This window comes from Lolium perenne, chromosome 1 (genome assembly GCF_019359855.2).
Source record: "Lolium perenne isolate Kyuss_39 chromosome 1, Kyuss_2.0, whole genome shotgun sequence".
NCBI lineage: Eukaryota > Viridiplantae > Streptophyta > Magnoliopsida > Poales > Poaceae > Lolium > Lolium perenne.
Window position 1 is genome coordinate 238,132,606 of NC_067244.2, and position 26,343 is coordinate 238,158,948.

At 46.2% G+C, this 26,343-nt stretch overlaps 2 protein-coding genes across 2 annotated transcripts; one reads left to right on the forward strand and one right to left on the reverse strand.

Moving 5' to 3' along the window:
* Positions 1-665: 665 nt before the first annotated feature.
* LOC127324886 (histone H3.2) lies at positions 666-1,350 on the reverse strand. Its single transcript, XM_051352267.2, has one exon. It carries the CDS (start codon positions 1,292-1,294, stop codon positions 884-886), a length of 411 nt encoding a protein of 136 aa, XP_051208227.1. The 5' UTR covers positions 1,295-1,350; the 3' UTR covers positions 666-883.
* Positions 1,351-9,469: 8,119 nt separating this feature from the next.
* Positions 9,470-13,737, forward strand: LOC127324870 (probable ADP,ATP carrier protein At5g56450). The gene is made up of 2 exons (XM_051352266.1): positions 9,470-9,934; positions 12,909-13,737. The coding sequence occupies exons 1-2, from the start codon at positions 9,569-9,571 to the stop codon at positions 13,533-13,535; spliced, it is 993 nt and encodes a 330-aa protein (XP_051208226.1). The 5' UTR covers positions 9,470-9,568; the 3' UTR covers positions 13,536-13,737.
* The last annotated feature ends 12,606 nt before the right edge of the window (positions 13,738-26,343 follow it).

Here is a 26,343-nt window from a genome sequence, read left to right on the forward strand (position 1 = left end):
TGAATGGATAACACGTGCAGACAAATTGGAACTTGTATTACCATGGGAGCAGCTAAACTTGTCTGACTAAATACTACTCACTACTTAATGTTGTGATTAACACTTCATCAAAAAAATAAACACTTCGGATGAAGACATACATGGAAGTTGTACTGTAATTACGTACTGTAGTTTCAAGAGTACTCCGTATTTATACAGCAAAGGAACAGGGTTCAGACATCGGACACCTCCATGGGTTGTGAACTTGCGATCAGCAAGCCAAGAAAAAGCATCAAAGGATCTGCAAGACGAGCATGTCCACGAGTTCATTCAGGTTGAGAGGAAGACAACGAGATTAGTGACTATGAAATAATACGCTTACAAGGCATCGTTTAAACTAAGGATCAAACCAATTTCACAAGAATTTGACAAGAAACTACGGATTGGCAGTAAAACAAAAAGGTACTATAACTGTAATCAACTGTTGGGTACATAAACTGAAGACAACCATCAGGACTACTGCCAGATTACTAATTTCTGACGCCATCAGCCATCAATTAAGCTGAAACTGGTAGATAATTAGAGCACAATAACCAAAAACTGACCTATATAATCCCAAGCACCATTGGGTGAAATCACAGTCAAGCAGAAGAGCACATAAAAGGGAGAAACAAGCAAGGAACAAGTTTAAGATGAGATAGACAATTTTCGATTTCTGATGACAACAAGATGGTAACATCAGACCACGCCATTACACGTCCACCATGGCAAGCAAGAAACATTGAATTCCCTACAACACTAGCCCATCTCCATTACTCAACACCAGCTAAACTAAGAACCTAACACAGACCGATACATCCCACAGGCCGGTGAAAAGCAGTAGCAGCACATCTCCTTCACTCGCCTAGGCCCTCTCGCCCCTGATGCGGCGCGCGAGCTGGATGTCCTTGGGCATGATGGTGACGCGCTTGGCGTGGATGGCGCAGAGGTTGGTGTCCTCGAAGAGCCCCACGAGGTATGCCTCGGCGGCCTCTTGCAGCGCGGAGACGGCGGAGGACTGGAAGCGGAGGTCGGTCTTGAAGTCCTGCGCGATCTCGCGCACGAGGCGCTGGAAGGGGAGCTTGCGGATGAGCAGCTCCGTGCTCTTCTGGTACTTGCGGATCTCGCGCAGCGCGACGGTGCCCGGGCGGAAGCGGTGCGGCTTCTTCACGCCGCCGGTGGCGGGGGCGGACTTGCGGGCGGCCTTGGTGGCCAGCTGCTTGCGCGGGGCCTTGCCGCCGGTGGACTTGCGGGCGGTCTGCTTGGTGCGGGCCATGGCTTGGTTGGTGTGGGTGGAGATGGAGGAGGAGAGCGCGGTTGGGGATTGGATTTGGAGTGAGGAGGACGAAGGGGAGGGGCAGGATTTAAGTAGGCGGCGCGCGGGCGGGAGATTTTCGGGAACGGTGGCGCCATGGGCGCGAGAGTTGTGTTTTTCGGGAAGGAAGACGAGCGAGAGGCGTTGGATCCGTGGAGTGAGATGTTGACGGCTGGGATTGGGCTTTGTAGGGTGATCCGTGTGGAGGTGGTTTCGGGCGCTCTGATTGGTTGGGGACGAGTCAGCCGGATCGAGGAGGCGCGCCGTGTCGCTGTGACGTGTTGATGCCTGTGCTACCGATTTGCATGTGCGTGGCCATGTTTGTTCTTTGCCGCCAACGCGAAAAGTCATTTTGGATGTGGGCACCAGTGCTCTTATTGTAACAAAAAAAAAATCGAAATTTCTATTCATATGTTTAAAAAAATTATGTAACAAAACTTTAAAAGAAGCTGGTGATGTATCGCACTAACGTACAAAATCTCAATTACAAATGTTTTATTTTTCTGAGCTACACAAAAATGATAAAGTATGATTTTTTTTTTTTTTGAGATTTGAATCACTATACTCAGATCCACATATTCGTTATTTTTCTGTATCGCAAAATATACGGAGTACATTATTTCCAGTTGAAAATTTACACGTTTGTGAAATACAATACTGGCTACATTATGATTCATTTTCAGATTTTTTTTTAAAATTTAGAAATATGATTTTCATTTTTTTTAAAAAAAAAGAGATCACCGGTGCCCATGTGCACCAAATCTCTGTCCCCGCCAACATCCGAAACAAACTATTTTGCTTGTTGCCACCAATGCGAGAGTCGAGAGTGGTAGGCAATAGATTCATGAATAAGAATATATTTTGTGCAAACATATGTACTGCGCAATTAGGAGCCATCCTCACTTCTAGCAAGTGCAAATGCACGATCCTCTTACCAATGTTAACCGTTAGCCTCGACTCAGAATCTCAAATAGTTTTCAGTACACATAATTTCTACATCTTAATAAAGAACATATTGCTTTTGTAAATTTTTGAAAAATAACAAACACAAGCAAAGTATTTTCCAAATGAACACCTTATGGACACGACTTTTGTGAAGAATGCCTCGCCCGGCTGGAAAGGAATCACACATGTGTTGGAACTCCTAAAAAGGGTGCATTATGGTGCATCAATAACGGAAAGAAAGTTCGCATTTGGCGTGATAATTGGATTCCAAAAGGGAATCTGAAAGTGTCAGGACTGAGATGGGTGGCTGATTTAACCAACCACGAAACAAAAGAATGGAAAGAGACTTTGATTACATCATTTGTTTTCATGACCATGATGAAGAAGAAGTTATAAAAATCCAAAACCAAGGAAGAATGGTGAACATAGAATCGCATGGAACCCAGATAGCAAAGGTTGGTTCTCTGTCAAGAGCGCGTACAATCTAGCACTTGAAATCAGATTAAACCCAATGGAAATTGGGTCAAGTGCTCACTCAAGCGGCGAAAGAAAATCTTGGAAATTAATAAGGAAAGCAAACGTGCCTCCAAAAAATCTGAGTCTTTTCTTGGAAGCTTGCAACCAAAGGCTTGGCAGTCCAAAATAATCGATGCAATATAATCAAAAATTTGGTGGCAACTTGTCACATCTGTGGTACTGAAGATGAAACCGAATATCATGTGGTTATGTCATGCCCTTAGGCGCGTGCTTTATGCCTTGCAATGAAGGAGTTATAGGAAATTCCAAAGGAGGTATAATTTTTTTATACAGGGAATGATTGGGTGCTGAATATACTGGCAAATCACAAAGAAGACACAAGAAGCCAACTGCTTAGTGGAGGGCTTGGCATCTTAGAAAATAATTCAATTTTTGGAGACCGTAAAGATAAGATATCTACCTATGTTGTTTTCTTAAAGAAATATTTTAATACTACTGTCCAGATCAAATATGGAGATACAACTTTTCATAGAAAAGCCAAAGGTAAAATGGATCAACAAACCCCCAAAGAGAGTATCCCTTTGAAGGGAAGCTCCAAGGCCGAATGGTGTAAACTACAACCAGGATGGGTCAAAATTAACATTGGTGCGTCTTTTATAGCTGAAATAGTGCTCAATGGGGCACCATTGTTCGTGATTGTAATGGCGAACCAATCCTCACCAAGCCTCTCGGCCTGGAGCCCGAATGACCGATGTAGCGGAGCCACTGAAGTTGAAGTCGCGGCAGCCCTGGAAGGTCTCCGTATTGCTGCAAATTTGAATGTGCCAACTATCATGGAAAGCAACTACCAATATATGGTGGACTGCCTTTCGAATCATGTGTTGGACATATCCCATGCTTGCTTCATTGTGGATGAAGCTCTGTCATGCTGACTCATACCATTCCATCGATCAAGATCGTGAAAGTGAGTAGAGTTGGGAACATGGCAGCTCACAATTTAGCAGCTCATAGTAGGTAACAAGTGATGTGTGATTGTAACTCGAACGACTTTGAGTAATATATGGTCAACACCTTTCAAAAAAAAAAGCAAGCACATATTGACTAGAAAGTTATCAGGACGGATTTTCGCAAATTACCATGATTAGTTAAGTTTTAGAAAAAAAAATGAGAATGATAATAGTTTAAATATCATTAGCTTCATCTTCAGTAATGTTGAGCCATCAGTTCAATACGCTATTATTAGCTGCAAAAATTATTCTGATATTAACCTCCATGACCTAAACCTAGGCTCAAAGAAGACATATAGTCCTGGCTAATACATTATGAGCACTGGCTTGTAAATATTTCCTTATAAATAATTTAGAATGACACAACATTGGGTTTTCCCTGCTGTACAAATGTCAAAAAATGATATAGTTTAAATTGTAAATCTTGAGAACAAGCATTACCAGATTGTGGAAATCTGCTCTGCTCATTGTAGGGTCCTTCCAGTCTTGGATAATTTCTATGTGGTACTACATTTTTTCAACGCACCGTAGTGTGCCACAGTAGGGGCGCGTGAATAAATTGAAGGGTGATCACATGCACTTTAAAAAACAATTGCAATAACCCTTGCATGATAAAAATTTGCCAGATAATAAGTAATATAAAAGGCTAATGGGTTGACAACATCGAAATTTAATAGATACATATATTTTAAAGCATGAAAAGAATCTCACATAATTACAATACAAATAGTACAAAAAATGAAATATAATAAGAAACCACCAATTTTTTTACCACTACCATCAATAGCTCCAATACAATCCCATGTGGTGGAAAATGAAACGAAAATTAAGAACTAAACAAATTTATGCCCACATAATAAAAAATTGTGGTTCCACTCAATCTCATACCTTAAAATAAGGATCCCATCGGTGGTTCCCTTATTCTTTGGATGGGGTCTCCATTGAAGGCTTCCTAATTAGGTCACCTCGAAGCTCACTAATGGTATGTAGGACTCTTTTGAAATAACGGCTAACAACTTCACCAGATCTACCAAAGTTGCCACCAATTACCCTACGTGCCCCACGGTGTGCAAAAACATATCTACTTGCTGCTCAACAGACATATGTATCGTGTTCTTCAACAATTTCCGGTCCCTAAAGACTTCACATAATCGAAAAATGGTTCTTTTCGTATCCTGAGCATGTTCACAATTTCACACAAGTTGTGTCATTCTTCCATACATTATTATCTAAAGGCTCTCTTCTCATTCTATCTCTATCATCAATTGAGGCATATGTCATGGGGTCAGGAAAGAGGATAAACAGAAAATTCGTATTGGTGTTTCAGCCCTTTGTTGGGCTATTTGGAGAATCAGAAATGATTTTATCTTTAACAACCAATATGGAGCAAATTTTTTACAGGTTATCCGGCGAGCTGCTCACTCAATTCAGCAGTGGGTTTTGCTTCTCCCTATGGACCAGCGCGAAGCTATGGTTATTGGATGCAACCGGATGCTAGCGGTTGCGCAGGACTTCTTTTTCCAGGCTACTGGGTGGCGGCATCTTAATAGATTAGCAAATGCATAGCTTGTCTATTTGCCGTATTTTTAGCTGGTTGATTCATGTATCGATCCTAACTTTTCTTTGAATGTAATAAGTGTTGTTGGAACTTTTGAGACTTGATACACCTTTTTAATAAAGCAAGCCGTGTGCATCTATTGATGCAGAGGCTGGGGCTATGCTCCTTTATCTAAAAAAATGTCATGGTCGCTCTTCACTTTCTTTTTCTGGATTGAACAACTAATGTCATCATAGAGATAAACATATGTGCCACACCAGCATAAATTAAAAACATTGTCGTGTTGTCCATCTACAATGCAAAATTACCCTACTTCTAATGGTGTGCCCCACGGTGTGCAAAAACATATCTACTTGTTGATCAACAGACATATGTATCGTGTCCTTCAACAATTTCCGGTCCCTAAAGACTTCACATAATCGAAAAATGGTTCTTTTCGTATCCTGAGCATGTTCACAGTTTCACACAAGTTGTGTCATTCTTCCATACATTATTATCTAAATGCTCTCTTCTCATTCTATGCATATGTCATGGTCGCTCTTCACTTTCTTTTTCTGGATTGAACAACTAATATCATTAGAGATAAACATATGTGCCACACCAGTATAAATTAAAAACATTGTCGTGTTGTCCATCTACAATGCAAAATTACACAGTAAATAACTTCAGTCATAACAAGAACTAGAAGATTTGTATGTAGCAAAGATACTATGTCTAAAGACATCATAATCCGAGAACAAAAATCACCTGAAGTATTGATGCGAAATATCACCTCCAAATCACGTGTCTTATCTGGTACATGTGCATAATATAGAGTGAAATTAGACCACCGATCTAGCTAAGAACGTGTCCATGTGCTACCAAAACTACTCTAAGACTGTATACACTTGCAAGATAATCATGTTCCGGCATAACTCGATTTGATGGCGTCAATATCGTGTCCTTCATCCTTCTTGGCCTGTTCCGGCAGCACCATGACGGTGTGCCGCACCGGTTCGTCTCCGTGTCACCATCCACAAAACTCACTCTCCAAGTGACGCCACCGCCGCCGACCGATGCGGCCGATGACTTCTTCAAATCATACATACTAGTCGCATCTCGCGCCGGTCTTCTCCTCCTCCGACGATATCGACGCCATCAAATCGAGTTATGCGTGTTCAGCCCCGTCCCGGGCCGCTACTCTTTACTTCCTGTCATGACGCTGGACTACGACTTCCTACACGTACTTCTCCCGGGGGACAATGAAGAAAACACATGCCACTCCTTCCGCCTGCTCATCGGGAACGAAGCATGCGACACGCAAATTTTCTCGTCAAAAACAGCCTCATGGGGCCCGGTCACCAAGAATCCCGGACCTGGAGTAATGGACTTTTGGGAGTGGATGCATCCCGTCGCGCACTGGTTGTTGCACCATCAGCCATCGGGCCGCTACCAAGTGCTCGCCATTCGCCTCAGCGACGGACATGCGGCTGGAATCGGGGAGGTTCCGGAGCTCTGCCTACGGCGTAGGCGCACCGGACCTGCTATAACAAATTTCAAAGACCTCCTTCTAGTGTCGACCAACACAAGGATGTTGGGCTTGCTCGTAGAGGAATTCTTGGTGATATCCCTCTGGACCTTATCAGAGGATTCAAAGACCTGGGGCACCCGGCGTGTGGTGGTGAACACGATAAATCGCCACAAAGGCCTTGCCCTTGAGGAATCTCCACAACTTAATTGGAGGCCCCAAGAACACCACTAAGCCACAAAGCATAAAGATTGAGGCAATCTCCACAACTTAATTAGAGGCCTCAAGAACACCACAAAGACCACTAAGCCGTCTAGGATCCAAAGACCCAAGAGGAACAAGCTCCGGGAACAAGCTCCCGAAGTGTATATCTCACGAACTTTCACCTCCACGTATCACCGCGGAGAAGTCAAACCGATGCACCAAATGCAATGGCAAGAACACCACAAAGATGCTCAAGTACTTCTCTCTCAAATTCCAACAAAGCTACAAAAGCTATTGGGGAATAAGAGAGGAAGAATAAATAGGAGGATGAACACCAAATTTCTCCAAGATTTAGATCTAGTGGATTTCCCTCACAAAGAGAGGAATTTGTTTGGATCTCCTATATCTTTTCCTCAAATATGAGCAAGAATCAAGAAGGGATTAGAGGGAGAGGAAGCTTCTCAAAGTCAATAATGGAGTAGAGAGAGCAGGAGAGGCAACTAGCTCAATGGAGAAGAAGGGGGTTATATATGGCCTCTAAAATGGAATCTAACCGTTAAAAACGCACACAAAAACATCACCTAGCCCGCTAGCCGGACCTTCCGGGTTTGGCCGAACCACTCTGGTCGGACATAGCCGAACCATTCCGGGCACCATTTTCGTGCATCCTGCATCTTGGCCGGACTAAGGCTGGCCCGTGGTCGGACCACTCCGGCCGGCAGCGCACCCCACACCAAAAACGCCGCCATTTTCACATCCAGACTCTGATTTTGATGATCTTGGGATCGCTAGAATCACAACAAAAATCTCTAAAAGATCATTCAGGGAAACATCATAGTCCAACCATGGAGAATAAGATTAAATGGGGAAAGGTTTAACCTATCTATAAGAGCCAAATCGGTAATACCTTCAATAGGGAAAATGCAACAACTTGAGTTAGGAAACTTGGATTTAGGTGAAACCAAGTTTGTTGGAAAGAGGATGACAAGATCTAGAACACAAAGACATAAAATCTTAATAACATGTGGGATAGATTTTCCATGAACTTATAGGTGGAACCTCTCAATACAAAGAAGCGGGAAAAACTCCAATATCGAAAACGCAACAAGTATTTCATGTGCAATCCGTTTTCGATGAACTAAAGATTTTCATGAGAATAAACGCAAGCTCTAAAAAACCATATGGATAAGATCCAAATAACAACCAAGAAAGATGATGCAAGGATGCAAAGGTTTGACCTCTCTCCAAGTGATATGACCGAGTTACTCACTCGAGAGCCCCTTGATAGTGCGGCAACTAACCTATAACCCGATATCCTAACTAAACCACGAGATCGGTAAGAAAGAAACCCTATCAAGACCAAACCTTAACCTTGTGCATTCCACTTGAGATTGATGATGCCGAACTTGACCGCAACAAGATGGAATACCTTTATTGATTGTGCTTGCTTGATGAAGTCTTGTGGATTGCCTCCCACGCTCCACTATGGGAGCTCTTCTGTGCATATTCACATATCAATGAACACCACATAAATGGAAAGCCTCGAGCATATGATCTCTTCGAGTTGGCTCATCTTGAACTTGCACCACATTTCTTCTTATTGCAACCTTGAAGCCAACATATTGTTCAAGCATTGCCTATGAACAACTCCTACACATATGACTTAATGCAAACATTAGTCAATAGAAATTATCATTAATTACCAAACCATACATGGAGACTCTATGCACTTTCACCCACGGTGTGCAAAAACATAGCTACTTGCTGCTCAACAAATATGTATCGTGTCCTTCAACAATTTCCGGTCCCTAAAGGCACACATGTATAGAGAGCCGGTTAACAAGGCACACATGCAGAGTGGTTGGTGGCACCGTGCTCGTAATGTGGCCAAGTCGATAAAAAAATATTTTTCGAGTGTGCACACAGAATTTCTAGAAAAAGAAGTGTGATCCAACAACCACGACACTACAGCCATCACAATCTATGCAAGTTGCAATTTCCACTCTTGACTAGCAGCCATATGACCACGACAACTCCTCTTACAATCATCCACGACACATCCGTTCGATACAAGTCATGATCCGTCATCTTGTCCATCGCATGCTGCTCTCTACGTGTCACAATACATACATGTTTACGAACTCCGAACTTCTTAACCATCATTTTCAATAACAATATCTGAAAATCCAGGAAATGAAGATGACGAAGAAGTACTAGTCCTTAGTCCTTACGGCAGCTGATGACAGTGCTCGCCCTTATCTGCGACTGTCGTGCTCTAGTGAGAGTGACAGTGGGCCCCCTGAAACCTCTTTTTCTCCTCGGAGGATAGAGCACGGCCGTTTTCGCTTTGCACTCCGGACACGCAACGCAACGCAACGCAACGGCGAGGCCCATCATCGCCGCCGAGCCCAACAAAACAGGGCGACCCAACCCGAGCGAGCCACACTGAGACCGACCGACCGAGCGAGCGAGGCGAGACAAACTCCCCATACAACAAGCGAAGCATCCGCCCCCGTCGACCCGAGCACACACGACGAATGAGCGAGGAGGCCGCGGCGGCGGCGCCGCCGGCGCGACCGGGGGACGATGCTGGCGCGGCGTCTGCGGCGGCGTCGGCGGCGCTGCGGGCGGGGAGGGCGTGGGAGTTCAAGCGGGATCTGGCGGCGGGGGCGCTGATGGGGGGCGCCGTGCACACCGTGGTGGCCCCCATCGAGCGCGTCAAGCTGCTGCTGCAGACGCAGGACGGCAACGCCGCGCTGCTCGGCAGGTCGCGCCGCTTCCGGGGCTTCTTCGACTGCGTCGCCCGCACCGTCCGGGAGGAGGGCGCGCTCTCGCTCTGGAGGGGCAACGGCACCGCCGTCATCCGATACTACCCCTCCGTCGCCCTCAACTTCTCGCTCAAGGTTCTCCTTCCCCCTCCCCTGCCCGCACACCACTTTCTACTCCAGTTCTATTGATCGTTTACCTGGGGCGCGCATTCCAGCTGCCATTTCCCCTGCTGCCGGTGTCTCTCCCGGATTTGGGGATCATGGTCCCATTACTTAATGCTCCATTGATTCATGTGCTTAGGAATCATGGTAGTGTGTGATGCGAGAGAGATTGGTGGTCTGGCGTTGTCGAGGTAGTTGCTTGGTGGGGAGCATCCGGTGCTAGACGTCTTGATGCTCCTGAGGCGAATTCTTGGTGGATTAAAGATTAGATTCCGTCATGACATGTCCTTACCGACAGCTGAGTGAGATTTGTTCGGATTTCGCTTTCCAGGGATTAATGTTTGCCTCCGGAAATGGCAACGAATCAAAGAATAATCAATAAAGTGCTCGGGCTGCTGGTGCCTCTCGTCTCCAAAAGCCGTAGAGACCAATAGGATATCAATATTCCTGCACTTTATTATACTAGGCTAGGTTTAGAATTCCATTATCAGCGCCGCTGGTTAAGGTTTATTTGGTCTGGTTTTCTGCTGAGGATCTAGGAGGAAGCAGTGACGCACTAGAACTGTACCGATATGAAGTGATGCCTTGTTAGTTAGCCGACATATGGGCATTCGGTTGCATCAGCTGGTAAAGAAAGCATTATGGGGCTTTGCACTTGCTAGTTCACTTACTTTTGGCTCGCCATGTAATGCTACCATATGACGTCATCGATGGTAGCAGTGGATTATGCAAGCGTCGTTCAGGGCTTAAATTATGAAACGGCTTTCTGACAACACGACAAAGGGTGATTACTCAAAAGTAGCCGATGTCATCAGTGAATAATGGATTTATAAAAAAACTGTTACTCAAGCAGATACTATTGACTTGCCATTTGATTGCATATAGGGTTTTGAAAGGTAGGAAACGACAAATTTCTCGAATGGCATGCTGTGCCGGTTGACATTCCGACAAGGGTTTTAGGTCCAATCTTGATGTGGACAGAGAGTCATTTTATGGTACACAAACCGTTACTCAACCAGATATGGTGCAGTAGTAATTAACTATTTATACCAGCATAAAAAGGCCAAATTACAACTTATCATTTAAAAAGTAATGGAAGCTGCGTCAAGTGTATATTAGGACACTGGATGATAGATCGTAGCCAGACAACAGATATCAGAGATCTAGGAGGAAGCAATGACGCAGCTAGAACTATACCGATATGAAGTGATGCCTTGTTAGCCGGCATATGAATATTAGGTTACATCAACCGTAGTTTGTCGGTAAAGAAAGCATTATGGGGCTTTGCTGATGGGTTCATCACTTGCTAGTTCACTTATTTTTTTCTTGCCATGTAGTGCTACCATATGACATCATCGATGGTACCAGTGGATTATGCAAGCGTAGTTCAGGATTAAAATGATGAAACGGCTTTCTGACAAAACGACAAAGAGTGATTACATCAATGAATAACGGATTTACAAAAACAGTTACTCAAGCAGATACTATTGACTTGCCATTTGATCTCATAGGTTTCTAAACGACAAATTTCTCTAAGGGCATGCTGTGCAGGTTGACATACCGACAAAGGTTTTAGGTCTAATCTTGATGTGACAGAGAGTCATTTTATGGTGCAGTGGTAAGTAGTAATTAACTATTACCCACATATAAAGGCCAAATTACAACTTATCATTTAAAAAGTAATGGAAGCTGTGTATTAGGACACTGGATGATAGATCGTAGCCAGACAACCGATATCAGAGATGTCCCTCAACGCTCATCATATTCTCTTGCTAACCTTATTTAGGTTGATTGTTGCATCAGGGTACCCAGCAAGTGATATTTTCCTTGACTGCTGTCCATTTTTTTTTTTGCTCTTAAAAAGGATAGTGACAAATTTGTTAAGAAACATCTGCTTCCTTTATTGATCAATAGTTCACAATAAATGTAAGTTTAGTCTCAAGTACATGCTTCACTTACCGCTTTACCATGACATACCTTTGTACTATAGTAGTTCTGCTCACATTTCTTCAACTTATCTTCTTTATTTATTTGTTTCCATGATAAGAATATTGAATGTAGACATATTAAATCTGGAGTGCGTCAAGTGTTGGAGCTACTGCTCTCTCTGTTGATCGTGATAATGGCATAGCATGAAAACAACCACAATACTGTCCATAGATTACGGTTCTTTGTCATACTAAAACTAGAAAAAATGGACATACTGGTTCTAATATCTAGCTACTGAAATTAAAATTACTTGGTATAGGCATCTTAGGTCTATTGGTGATGACCGTGTGAAGATGGTCAATTACTATTCAATATTATTAACCTATACTTCTTTCGGAAGCTGGCCTATCTTATCTTACTTGGAATAGGGTGCCACTTCACCTAATTGCTGCTAAGAATTTATCATCTAGGTTGTTAACCTAGATTAATTAATAAAAGAAGCCGTATGCATCAATTGATGCAGGGCTCACCCATTTCAAAAAAAAAGTCTAGGTGGTTAACCTTCGTGCATCTTTATTGGTGGGTTAGTTAACCTCTCTCCAGATGTATTAGCTTATTTAATTTGATGGTCTATGTTCTGATTTAAGTGGTGAGCTGCTGTAAGACGAAGTTGATATGCTATATCTTGGCACCTGGTTATGGGAAGCAAGCCTCATCTTAGATCTCAATTGCTGAAAGAGATCGTGTTCAATACCTCATAAAACCATAATAAAGAGAATCAAAGAGTCAGAGGAATTGTTTGGCGGTTTGTCTCATCAATTTTTTATAAAGAGATGTTTCTAAATTTGGCAATACTCTATTTTTTTAATGTTGGAACCTAGAATACATAGTTTGTTAAGTAACAGAGAAGGAAGTTATGTTAAGGGCCAAACATGATAAAGTAATTTTGAGTGGCTATTAGGTCAGAAAGACTATATGATGGTTATCCGATATATAACGTCCTTCAATGTTCTTGCAGGATCTGTACAGGAGCATACTGAAAGACGCAGGAACCTCAGCAGACAAGAAGTTCACGTCAATTGCTCTTACTAACTTCGTTGCTGGTGCCGCTGCCGGATGTACTACTCTGGTCATCATTTACCCACTTGACATTGCTCATACCCGCCTTGCAGCCGACATTGGCCGAACAGACACCCGCCAGTTCAAAGGCATCAGGCACTTTATCCAGACCATCTACAAGAAAAATGGCATCCGGGGCATCTACAGAGGATTACCAGCATCGCTCCACGGGATGATCGTCCACCGAGGCTTATACTTTGGAGGCTTCGACACCGCAAAGGATATGCTGATACCACTCGACTCACCCCTCTGGCAGCGCTGGGTGACGGCACAGGCGGTCACTTCCACAGCAGGGCTCATCTCGTACCCCTTAGACACCGTGCGGCGGAGGATGATGATGCAGTCGGGGATGGAGGTGCAGATGTACAGCAGCACCCTCGACTGCTGGCGGAAGGTGTACAAGGTGGAGGGGGTCAAGTCGTTCTACCGGGGAGCGCTGTCTAACATGTTCCGGAGCACCGGCGCGGCTGCAATACTTGTCCTGTATGACGAGGTCAAGAAGTTCATGAACGGTGGTAGGTTGTGATAGGTATAATAGAGAGGGTGGTTCTCCACAGAATTTTGGACTCAGTGCGGAGAATATAACCTAAAAAGGTACAGGGTGCAGCAGTGACGGCTCGAGCGTTTTGTAAGAGAGTACTGGTTTCCTGCTGTTTACCACTAACCGGAAGCAAGCACTTCATGGTCTCAAGATTGTGGCTGTTGTTTATTTATTTAGATTTATGTTCGATCTTTGTTGCATGCGGTTCGAAGTTCCAATTGGGTTGAGTCTGCCTCTGCCTGTGTCATTCTGGTGTCATCGTATGAGTTATGTGCGCAGACTTGCCTCATGGCAGGGCAGGCGAAAGACCTGGTCATGCATTAGTCATGATCGAATTCAGAGGTTGGAAATGAACCAGTTCTAGCCTGAGGTTGTCGTCGCCCAGTAGATAGATGGGTGTGCAACAACTGGGTTATCGAAACTGATGTCGCACCTAGAATGCTTTGAGTCTAGGCTACAAGACCCAGAAGTGCAGATGTTTATGCTCCCTTTATTTTGAAATACATGTTAGACACATTTTAAAATGTTAAAAAATTGAAATAAAAAATCTTCATGTGCTACACGCTCACAAAGTCGTTTCATGAAAATCGATATGTCATGTGACGTGTGTAAAAAAGACAAAATTAGGTGCTGAAACAAAGACTTGTCACAAGATAAATTTTCTCTTTTCGTTTAGACTACAAAAAATATCATTTTTTCGTGAAACTTGACAAATACACATATATATGTACATGTAAATTTTTTTGTCAAATTTTTTTAACACTTGAAAATATGTTTTTATGGTAGAGGGATGATACGCACCCGGGAGCCAAATTGAGTTTCTGAAGATCACTTCCTCTCAAAACCACTATTCGGTAGGTAGGATATGTGCAGTGCAAATGTGCAAATATGACCTACTATCGCTAGACCAGTAGTAATGTATTCCACTAAGGACTAATAATATTACACACTACAAATGTGTCATGCCATATCCAACCCCATCTTGCATGGAGCACGTCTATTCCAGCAGTGGTTGTTCGACACGTAAATAAAGTCCGAGGGCTGTAATTGATGGTAGTGGTTTGTCGGAAGAGCACACTAGCTTGATTTTATGCGGATGTTGGGCTTCCTGGAAGGAGCGAAATGCTCGAAAGCATGGAGAGGGGGGCCGATCGGTTACAGAGTCGGTCAGGTGGGTGATGCAGACCACAGTCGACCTGGCTCGGGTTGGAAGTGGGAATCCAAAGAGACCCCCAAAGAAAAAAGATCGCTGGAAGGCACCCGATGAAGGAGTGATCAAAATCAACACAGATGCTAGTTTCCTTGAAGCTACAATGTCTGGGGGCACCGGTTTGGTTGTTCGTGACCACCGGGGCAGTCTGATTAGAGGACAAGCTATCTGGTATGGGGATGCTTCTAGTGCTCTTATTATGGAGGCAAGGGCTATCCTTGATGGTGCAAGACTGGCCATGGAGAGAAACTATAACCGGGTAATTATTGAGAGTGATTCTCATCTAGGTGTCAATTTCTGTAATAGGATTGATCAAGATAGATCGGAAATTATGTCCATATGCCAAGAGATTAGGGAGTTTAGGAGAGCCTTTTCTAGTTTTAGCATTGTTTCAGTTGGCCGTGATGCAAATATGGCTGCCCACTTATGTCCTAAGCAAGCTAGTGTTGATAGGAGGAGATGTCTGTGGATCAATTATAACCCAGGTTTTCTCACAAATACTCTTACGAGTGATTGTACTGCTACCAGTAATCAATAAAGCTCTCTGAATTCGCAAAAAAAAAAGTCCGAGGGCTGCAGCCTAAAAAAAAAACCACCAACTGGAGATACGTGTTGAGTTATTTTTTTAAATGGGGTAGCTCCAACCTCTACATCAATTGATGCATACGGCCGTCTTTATTAAAATAAATCTGGTTTTACAAGAGTCTTCAAATTTTTACACATCACGAATCAAAAAGGGTCTCAGGTGCTGAGCTATATAAAAGCATTATCGATAACATCACACTGGGGAGACTCGAGAGAGAGTTATTGGCGTAAGAACGGTTCTCCCTGGGTCGTTCTAAGGGGCCTTCCAAGACATGAAGCGGAGGCACGTGGATGCCATGGCATTGGTGCAAAATGTATGTCTAAGCCTAACATCAACCAAAACTGGCAGAAGATAAATGATAAGCTGCTTCTAGGTCAAACCGTGCAGAAACAACCAGATCTTGTGGCTCGAGTGTTTAGGGCCAAGCTAGAGATGACGAAAGAGATGTTGAGTTGTTGACCAAGGAAGCATATCCTAGATGTTGTGAAGGCGTTCATCTATGTGGTCGAGTTCTAGAAGAGGGGCATCCCACATGTCTATTTCTTGTTGATCATGGATTCAAGATATAAGCTCATCGTGCAAGAGTAGTACGACCTCGTCATATCTGTTGAACTCCTGGGCAAGCATAAGTAGCCAAAGCTCTTACGCCAGGGTCAGGAAGCATACGATGCACAACTTCAAGCGCAACAACCTCAAGCGCAATATCTCTTACGCCAGGGGTTCTACAAGTGCTAGCACCCACAACCGTTCATCGATGAACAGGGGATGAGTCATATATTTATCGTAGACAAGATGATGGTTGTCGCACGTAGGTCCATAGTCAGACGCTAGACAAGAGATGGGATGCGCATTACACCTCTTACCTCATGTGGATGATCAACTGCCAAATCAACGTGTAGGGTGTGCTCCAACATAAACGCTGCCGACCTATATAAGTACAAATATAAAGGTCTATGACCAGACTTAGTTCAACATAGACCAGCCCAATACTACACTGGAGATGATGTGTAGGACATTTGGCTTCACCCTCTGAGAACCACCTACCGTTTCCTAGAGTTATTCATCAAAGGGTCCCATTTAAAGCGGGAGAGAACCTAAACAACGTCATCGCCCAAGAGAACACATCGAAGTCCCGTGAAGCATGAGTGGGCTCAAGATATGTTTCGTACAAGGATTTTCCAGGAATATTCAGATTACAAAGAACAAAGTTCACATGAATTAAGGACTTCGTAAGAGTGTGGCCAGAATCACGGACACTCAACTAGTTCACATGAATTACAGAACATGCCAGCAACTGTTGCTATGGCAACTGGCCAACAGCTGATACGTCATCCATGAAAAACAACATCAAATAAGTAATAGGCCACATCAACCCAAATTTATCCAAGTTCGGAGAAGTAGGGGTTTGATTTTGCAGCTGCAGTTTCAATTAGTTGTAGGGTACTCACTCAGGCACAATCATAAACCACATAACTAGCACAGCAAATTACAGTCATAACTAAATTTGCCATCTTAGACCACTGGTGCAAACAACACCCTTCCCCCATTCCGATGTATGTAGATCTCCACGCATGTTTCGGAGCGAGAGAAGCTGACTATCTCCTCACACAAGTTGTCACTCACAGCGACCAATGGATCAAATGTTATAGTCATCTTTTGTAAAGCTGTCGCCCATCTGAATAGTTGCTTAAGAAACACAGCTTCATGTTCCACTCCTTTGATGCCACTGATTTTTTGCTTCTTCAAGAAGATTCAAGGAGATATTCTCTGATTTCCAGCCATTTCGCTGATCACAAGTACAATCCAATGGGCATTCACCCTGAAATTTCAGAGCACATATTCCTCGTCAATTAACCCGTTGATGTGGTACCAACCATACTGAATAAAAAGGGTACGAATTTTACCTCCCGATGTATTAACTTGAGTTTCAAACTTCGTATACCAGCACACAACCTTAGCAAATGAAACATAGTAGCTCCAAAAGCATGTGCTCTAGGCACAAAGGATAGCCACAAGTTCTTAACGTGAGGAAGGAAAGTTATGCCATCCATCAAGTACTCATAAGAGTTAACGTTCTGCCAAATAGAGCTTTTAGTTAGTCCAAAAGAAAAGATCATATATCACAATATGGTGTGAAACCAGCAGCATATTGATTTGAAAACAAATGACTAGTTATGTGCAAGCCTTGTTTAATACTGAATGCCCTCTTAGGTCTAGTTTTTAAACATAAGGCTCGAGAGTCCAGCTTTAAATTAATAAAGCCAACAACCGGCTAGGATACAATGGTGCTGATTACACAAACTTGAACAAGGTAAAAGAAAGAGGCAAAGCCCTAGAGGAACTACAGAGAATTCCACTCGGCAGCGCCACCAAAGAGCCCACAAGTACAAGCTACGGAGAACTGCCGCGGACGGAAAGAGACGTGCCAAGCGAGGAGGAGAAGCACCAGCGTGAAAGAGATGAAGATCCGGCTCCGAGACCACCTCGCCTTGCTGCCGCTGAAGGAGGGACCCTTCCCATCTCATCGGCCAACACAGAACCTAGAGGTGGTTGAGCGCCCAAAAAAGCCTTGAACTTGCTGACTGCCGCCATAGGCCTCACCATAGACACACCCAAACCGCACCACCGTCATTGTCACCACACCGATAGCCCTCTGTCCCCTCGACCCAAAGCGGCGCCTCCAAGGAGGAGAACGACGCATTGCGCCATCATCGCCCGGCCATAGCCTGAGTTTTCACCCGGGAAGAAGAGGAATTAGGGGAGGGTTGCCTCACCAGCCCTTCAAGAAGGAGAACGGCGATAGAATCGTCGCTGCCGATGTGGCTGGCACCGAGCCAGCCAAGAGTTTCCCCCGGCAGCTCCCCACCGAACTCGCACGGACGCAGAACGGGCAGTCCGAGGACCAACCATGCCGTATATGGCGCAGAGAGACCGGAAAGTGGAGACGCCAACGAACAGACGAAGAACGCGCCGGAGCACGACTACGCCGCACCAGCCAACCGCCGACTCCTCACCGTCCACACGGCCAAGGAGATCGGCCAACACCAGCGAACGCCACCCGCCTTCCGGTCGACGTCGCCACCCACCGTCCAGGGCCGCCGCCCCGGCGTCCAAACTCCGCCCGCCACAGATCCGAGGGAGCCCGGAGGACCACATAGCAAGGGATCCGCCTCCATAAGCGCTCGTCGGCCGGCAGCACCACCACGGACCTGGAAGTGGCCAGAGCAGCACCTGCAGCCTCATGGCTGCCTGTGGTACCAGATCTAGGGATTTGGTGGGCTCGGCCGGGCCCGGGGCCCCTGCCCCGGCCCGCGCGCGAGGCGGCCGCCCTGGCCGCGCTGCCCGTCCGGCTCCACTCACAGGGTGTTGCGCCGCCGCCGACCGCCAGGCGCCATGGACGCCCTCCCTCGCACCGCGCCGCCCACCTCCAACAGACCGCATCGGGCCGAGCTCGCGCCGCCCGCCGTGGCGTGCTTCCGCGGAAGCCGCCGCCGCCCGAGCACGCACATCCCGCAGAGCCGCCGCGCCGCCACGCCCTGCCCAGCGCCGCGCCTCCCGCACCGATGCCGCCCGCGCCGCCATCACCGCGAGGAGGAGAGAAGGCGCCCCGCCGCCGCCGACGCCGACCGAGCTTTGCCCGGTGGCGCCTCCTGGCGGCGGCGAGGCGGGGGAGAGAAGGACGGGGCTGGCGGCGGCGGCGGACTAGGGTTTCGCCCTGGGACTCGCGGGAGCCCAGGACGAAACGGTCTCTTAGGTCTAGTTATGCTCGAAAATATTGTTAGAACTACCCATACCGTGCTGCTTGCTAGTATGTTAAGTTGAAAACATGATTTTGCATAAGGGGATAGTGCACTCACTTTATCAGGCTGCGTCACTAGGAGGTGAAGAGAGACGGCTTCAAAGTGCCGAAAGAGCCTCAGATGATGCGGACTGATAAAACCATCACGTCCGTAAACAATGAAGTTGGTGTCGAGTTCTTGGAGACGTGCCCTCTGGATGAAGCTCGGCTGAAATCGGCCTGCCCACTTGAGTTTCTCCAACTTTGGGGCACTGATTCTGGCAGCGAGCTTCTCCCTTTCCCTGTGGGCGGAGAAATAGAAGCTGTACGTGGAGCACACACTAGTAGAAAAACGGTCATCTATACCGGTTCCAGAGGGCCATTCGTACCGGTTTTGCAACCGGTACAAATTATTCGGCACTAAAGCCCCCCCCCCTTTCGTACCGGTTGCTTACGAACCGGTATAAAACGGGCCTCCACGTGGGCCACCAGGAGAGCTCAGGGCTGAGGATCTTTGGTACCGGTTGGTAATACGAACCGGTACCAAAGGTTCCCCCCGCGGCAGGGAATTTTCCCAAATCTCTGCCGCGGCAGAGAATTGGCTTTTTAGGGTTTTGGAGAGGTTTAGGGATATCGGTTTGATTCATATCGCGTCGATGCACCAGAAACGCGTTTGGGTTTAGGTAGTACATGAAGATCAAGATGATGCATAGCAAGTTGGTGCATATAATATAACACACATGTTATTGCATGAGATCGCAAATTAAGTAGCACTATGCATGAAGATCGATCTTCATGCATAGTGGTGCTCTCCGAGGCGTACTCTATATATGTCTATTACATGTAGCATAGTGGTACTCTTCGAGTCAACGATATATGTAACATGTACATCTTCATTCATTGTGGTGCTCTGCGAGTGGTGGTATGACGTCCCGAAGGAAAAATCCCGCCAATTCCTCGCCTATTGCTATGAAGCGGTCATCGATTGAGAGCTTGTTCCGCTTTCTTGCCAACTATAAAAGAATAAGATACAAATGAATACATGAAACAACTATTACTGAAACTCGGCACAACTTATGATAACAAAACAAATTTGTGAAGATTGTTTTTGTACCTCTTTATTTCTCTCATTATTCGTTCTCTCGTTGACAATTCTGCGGATGAACTCGCAAACGAAGAATCCACAGAGATCGGTCCCAGGAGGTTGTTGCGGGCATTTCTTTACAAGAATATAATTCAATCAAACAATAGTCAAGTATGATAATTGAAAGGTGTGTGGACCTAGGTAGTACTACTTACTTTCGCACGCCATCGCAGCTTCGGTGGCCATTCACGGGACGTATCTTCCTTGATGAAAGTTTGCCATACGCTGCTCGACAAAAGAAAATGCATAAAAGAGTCATCAATTAGTTCAAAGCAGGAAATTAACGAAACAAACCGATAAGAATTCAAATTACCTTCGAGCATTAAAAAACAAGACACGTATAGATCCTTTTCTTTGGTTAGTGAGTCCAAGACTTCAACTTCTCCAATTTCCAAATTGATGACGAGAAGAATAAAGTGAAACCTACGCACGTTTCAATATGTAGTCATTAGTTAAAATTTTGACATACGGTGAGCAAAATATAATGTGTTATAAGACAGTAAGACTCACTCGAAGTTGTAAGGCCAAAGTATTAGCTTTTGTCACGTTGTCGCTTCAAAAACCTTAGCAAAGTCTGCGGTGTATCCTTGTTATAGAGGGGATCATCTATGGTTTTGACATGCATTGTGTTCGGGTCAATGAACCCAATGTCTGTGATATCGTCCCTTTTGCATTCGAGCATCTTCGATCTGCATAATATAGCGCACAAAAGATTATAATCTGCAGACAATGAACGACTTCTCAAATTAAAGAAATAAATCACTTACGAGACAATAGCAATCGATGATTGATTTGTCGAGGGCCCGGAGATTGTATAACTGAAAGAGTTCGGCGAAGTCAACGTTCACACAGTACTCCTGGAAGTAGTGCTCTTCCCTAACTCGCACCATGATAGTCTCGATCCCTTCCTTTGTGGCCTTAAGGTACCACGAATGCAAGTTACGCATACATGTTGGTACCTTCCTGAGATTCTCGACCAAATCTTTCCCTTGAACAAACTGATATGCTCGTTCAGCTAAGGCGTAATCGATTGCGTCTTGTCGAGAACTTTGAACGGTCTTCCCGTCAAACACCTTGAGAGGGGCGACCGATTGAACGGGTTGTTGTCCGAGCTGGTAGACACCGTGTATCCCTTTTATCTCCACGATACCCGATTTAACGGGTTTTGTCGCCTCGATCATCTTGTCATACGACCTTTCAATAGAACGCGCATAGTCAGATGGCGGCGATGGTACAGGGTCATATAGATTGTCAACGGTACGCACAACTTTCTCCCGATCTAGTGTCTTCTCGAAAGGTATCTCTGGCACTTTCGGTGCAAAAAATTTCTTCACCTCGGCCTGAACGGCCTCCGCGTTTTCCTCTGGAGTTTTTTCCCAAGGTAACTTCTCAGGAGGCGGCAGTTGTTTCTCCTTTCTAGCTTTCTTCCTAGGCGGCGTACCGTTCCGCTTAATGGACGCTGTCTTACGCGGAGGATCTCGAGATGGTGGACTCACGCTGGGGTCCCTCTCAGGTAGGTGTGGACTTGGCTGCTCACCGGGACTGCCACCGGGAGGAGTCGATGGCATTTGCTGCTCATGTGTAGGAGTCGGTGGCCTTTGCAAAAGGACGACGTACTTCTTCGGCCATAGGGCGAAACCGTGCTTGACATCGGCCAGTGTCCTCTCATCTTCACCTCTAGGAATATCAAGCTCCACTTTTTCAAAACCCGAAACAACTTCATCCACCCCGACACGAACACAACCAGGTGGAATGGGCATATGATGGTGCATTGCTCCATCTTCACTTGGGTACACATAGCCGACCGCCACCTTAACAGACGCGGTCCTGATTAACATATGTAGCTCGCAATCTGTCTTCTCCGTGACATAATCCACGGGGTAGCTTCCTCCACATCCGTCAAGATGCGAGGAACCGACACTGCTTCTTCGCTGAGATGGGGCAGCATCGGCTTGTGGATCCTGTAGAAACACCGGCTGATCAGGTGCCCTCTGATTTCTCTCAAGAGCCTCCACCCTAGATAACAACTCCGTTACAATGTCGGCGTCCTTCTTCTTCTTTCGCGAACGGCTTCTATAAGTGTCAGCGTTGTCCGGCCACGCTTCCTTCATGGTGAGACCTGGGCGAGCTCGTACCCGTCCAACATGTTCAGGGTTCCCGTGAGCGAGTGTCAGCTCGTCATTCTCTCGATCGGGAATGTACTCTCCCTTTCTGACCTTTTCAATTGCATCTACAAGCTTCGGTACAATTGCCTCAATTTTTTCCTTCCATTTTCCCTTCGCAACGATCAACCCTGTCTTTGGGTCCAACCCTGCCCCATGAGCGAACAACCAGAACTTGGACCGTTCGGGCCAGTCCCATGTCGTGGAGTGATTCCATGATCCATAAGTTTATTCTAAAACGCTGTCCACTTAGGAATTGCACTCTTGTAGCCACGACCCCAAATGATGCGGAAGTTTCTTCTTTGCAGCATTTTCGGTATTTTTCTTCGATCGGGACACAAAAGTAGACGATTTCTTATACTCCTTAAATGCGGCCCAGTGATCTTTTAGCTTCACTAGATTATCATCGAATACTGGATCTTCATTCTTATATTTGTCCCATAAATTTTTCTTGAAGCTCTGGAATTGTATGGCCATCTTCTTCCATGTCCATTCCTTGACTTTATTCTTCTGGCCTTCCGTCATGTCTTCCGGTAGGCTGAACTTTGTCATGAGCGTGTCCCAAAGAAATTTTTTCATCGCGTCGTTGACATAACTAGCACCACTCTCCGGGTTCTTCGGCTTATGCCACTCTTGAATGCTGATCGGTACATGGTCCCTAACAATAACTCCGGATTGACTTGTAAATTTGCGGCAAAACTCCTTGGGCTCCACTGGTTCACCATTATCCTTGAATGCCGTGAGGGCTAACCTGCCCTCGCACTTTAGCACCCGCGTCGGGCCTCGTTTTGATCTAACAGACTTGCTCGATGATCCAGAAGGCTAAAAGAAAAAAATATTCGTTAATAAGTGCAATACAAATAAATGAATGCATCTAGGGATGAACATATAGACTAATTGATACATAGATATACACCTCGCCGGAGTTTGTGATGGACACTTCGTTGTCTCTTCTAACTTGTTCAGACTCAAGTCCCTCGCCAAAATCATTCAGAAAGTCTTGGAAATCGTTGTCATCTCCATCGTCGGGTTCCGGACCACGGGCACTCTCATAGATCAATTGCTGCACCGCTTCTTCCCCCTCCTCATCTCGGACGAAGGTGCCGTCCTCCATACCTCAATGTCACTGCAAAATTAAGAAAGCAATTGTATTTCATTCATCATGTCATGATCATATAACAGATTGCTAGATGGATAACAATTGAAATGAAGAAAGCAAAAAAACCCTAACGGACCGCCACGGCCACGGACACGGTGTTCCCCCTCCTCCTCTCGCTCTTCTCTCTTTTTCTCGACCCTAACCCTAACACTCGGCGCTCCTCCTCTCGCTCTTCTCTCTATGTCGCGGCGGCACCGCCACGGACTCGGCACCGCTACAGACCCTAACCCTAACACTCGGCGCTCCTCCTCTCGCTCTTCTCTCTATGCCGCGGCGGCAATTGGTGGTCTTGGATTGCAATTTGGAGTTGGTTTGTGAATATTCCAAAATTTGGGGCAATCTAAAATTTGTTTCAAAGTTGCCACTTTGCATGCTTATATTAAGAGTTTGACTTTGAATCAGCAAGGTTGACTTTGACCAAGTTGTTCACTTTTATGAGTACTATTGATCTGGGCAAAAAGATTAGCAAGTTTAGTTTAGAAATAGTTAACCAAAGGGGCTCAAAGTAGGCATCATATTATTTTTGGCAGATTTGACCATTAGCATGTCACTTAGGTTTTTTCACTTTCTTCCCTTTTTCTTTGATTTTCTTTGACCCAAATGGTGTTGTCTTGTGTTGAAATGGTATAGGGTTGTGTTTTAAGAATTCAAACCAAGAAAGTATGGCCTTATTTGAAGGTTCTGGTCGAGTCCATGAGGTAAACGAAAAGTACTTCGTACTAGTCTTATAGAGTTCCGATCACACATTTATAAAGTCATGTGGGTTCTCAAGGACTAGCGCAACAAGTCATACTGTGTTTACACCGTCTACACAAGATTCGCTTCCTAAACTAAACAAATTCAACCTTATTTGTAAATTCTGTGTGCAAAATTCTCAGGAAATGAACGGGAAACTAAATCCTGCTGCAAAATTAGACACCAAAGTATTTTGATCAACTTCAAGGAATTACATAACCGAAAAAATAGCGTCTCCGGGGAGACTCGGGTCGCCGTCGCCAGTGCCATAAACGGCGCTCGACGGCCGTTCTCGCGGGCCAGGGGAGGAGCAGGAGTGGTGGCGCGGCTCGTGGGGGAAGGAGTGGCTGGGGTCCGTGGCGGCGGAACGTGGCCGCAGGGGTCGTGGTAGAGCGGCGATAGGCGAGGGAGCGGCTGCCGGCGAGGCACCGCGGCAGCGGCAGCGTGGCAGCGGGCAGCGCGCACCGCGGCAGGGCAGGCGCACCGCGGCAGCGGCAGCGCACAGCGCAGCGCACCGCGGCAGGGCAGGGCGCGCTAGCTGGTGGCGGCGCGGCGCGGCTTTCCTCGAACACCCTGCGGGCGTGCGTGAGGGGGAGGCCGGCGGCGACCGTGGCGCGGCAGCCGACGCGCGCGCGGGCTCCTCCCGGCGAGGCGCGCCGGCCAGGGAGGCGAGGGAGGCGAGGGAGGCGAGGGAGGGAGAGGAGGGGCCGGGTGCTCACCTCGGTGAGGGCGACGGCGGCGGGGAGAGGTGGAGCGGCGCGGGCGACGCGGCGACGACGGCGGCGGCTTCGGTGAGGGCGACGGCGGCGGCTACGGCGAGGGCGACGGCGAGGCGGCCGCTACGGCGACGGCGACGCGGCGACGGCGGCGGCTACGGCTACGGCGAGGGCGAGGGCGACAGAGCTCTGCGAGGTTGGCGCGCGCGCGGAAGAAGAAAGTTGCGAATTTTTGCCCGCGGCTAAGTCCTTACTAGGGGAAATACCTTTGGTACCGGTTGGTACCACCAACCGTACGAAAGGTCTTTCGTACCGGTTGGTGGTACCAACCGGTACCAAAGGTTTTTTGTTTTTCTTTTTCTTTGTTTCTTTTGTTTTTCTTTTTCTTTTCTTTTTCTTTCCTGTTTCTTTTGCTGTTTCTGTTTCTTTTCTTTTTATTTTCTGTTTCTTTTCTTTTGCTTTTCTATTTCTTTTTTCTATTGCTTTTTTTTTTCTGTTTCTTTTCTATTCCTGTTTCTTTTTCTTTATTTTCTATTTATTTTTTCTATTTATTTTTTCTATTTATTTTTTCTATTTATTTTTTCTATTACTTTTCTTTTTTCCTTTCTTTTCTATTTCTTTTCTATTTATTTTTTCTATTGCTTTTGTTTTTCTTTTCTATTTCTTTTCTCTATTCTATTTCTTTTCTTTACTCTCGCCACGACGCCGTCCGCACAGGAAACTTTCCGTCCCGACGTCGCGCGGAAACTTTCCGGCCACGACGCCGCGCGGAAAAGAAAGGGCGGGAATGAAATTTTATTACGATTGAACTCGAATTAAAAGTACATAGCTTAACTGAAAATTAAAGATACATGACCAAATTCTACTGGGGAGTCATTCAGTCATACTCCTGCCTAGCCCTGTAGTACTCGCCACTGTAGTCGTCGTAGTCGCCGTCATCATCGTCGCTGGCATCGGGGTCGCGGTACTCGAACGTCGGCGGGTGAGCACGCGTGGGCTGGGACTGAGGGTAGCGCAGGCGGGGGCCACGGTAGGCCATGACGCCCTGGAGAGTCCGGCCGCGCCACCACAGCCGACGGCCGGCCTCGTTGAAGTTCGGAGGAGGCGGGCCGCCCTCCTCGTGCCTGGCAAGCGCCCTCTCACGCCGATTGATGAAGAAGCTTTCCCAAGTCGGGCTGTAGTCGGGATGCCACTGGGGATTCCTCCGCTGCTCTGGCGTGAGCTCGAAGTAGTAGTGGTTCGTGATGGCCATCTCGCGCGCCACACCTAGAGGGACTGGAGGGACCGGTACGCCTCCGACGCT

What these genes read in the sequence shown, in the direction of transcription:
- LOC127324886 (XM_051352267.2), bottom strand. Translation starts at nt 1,294, where the DNA reads ATGGCCCGCACCAAGCAGACCGCCCGCAAGTCCACCGGCGGCAAGGCC.
- LOC127324870 (XM_051352266.1), top strand. Translation starts at nt 9,569, where the DNA reads ATGAGCGAGGAGGCCGCGGCGGCGGCGCCGCCGGCGCGACCGGGGGAC. An exon ending in CCCTCAACTTCTCGCTCAAG is followed by an intron (nt 9,935 to 12,908) that starts GTTCTCCTTCCC and finishes ATGTTCTTGCAG; the next exon opens with GATCTGTACAGGAGCATACT.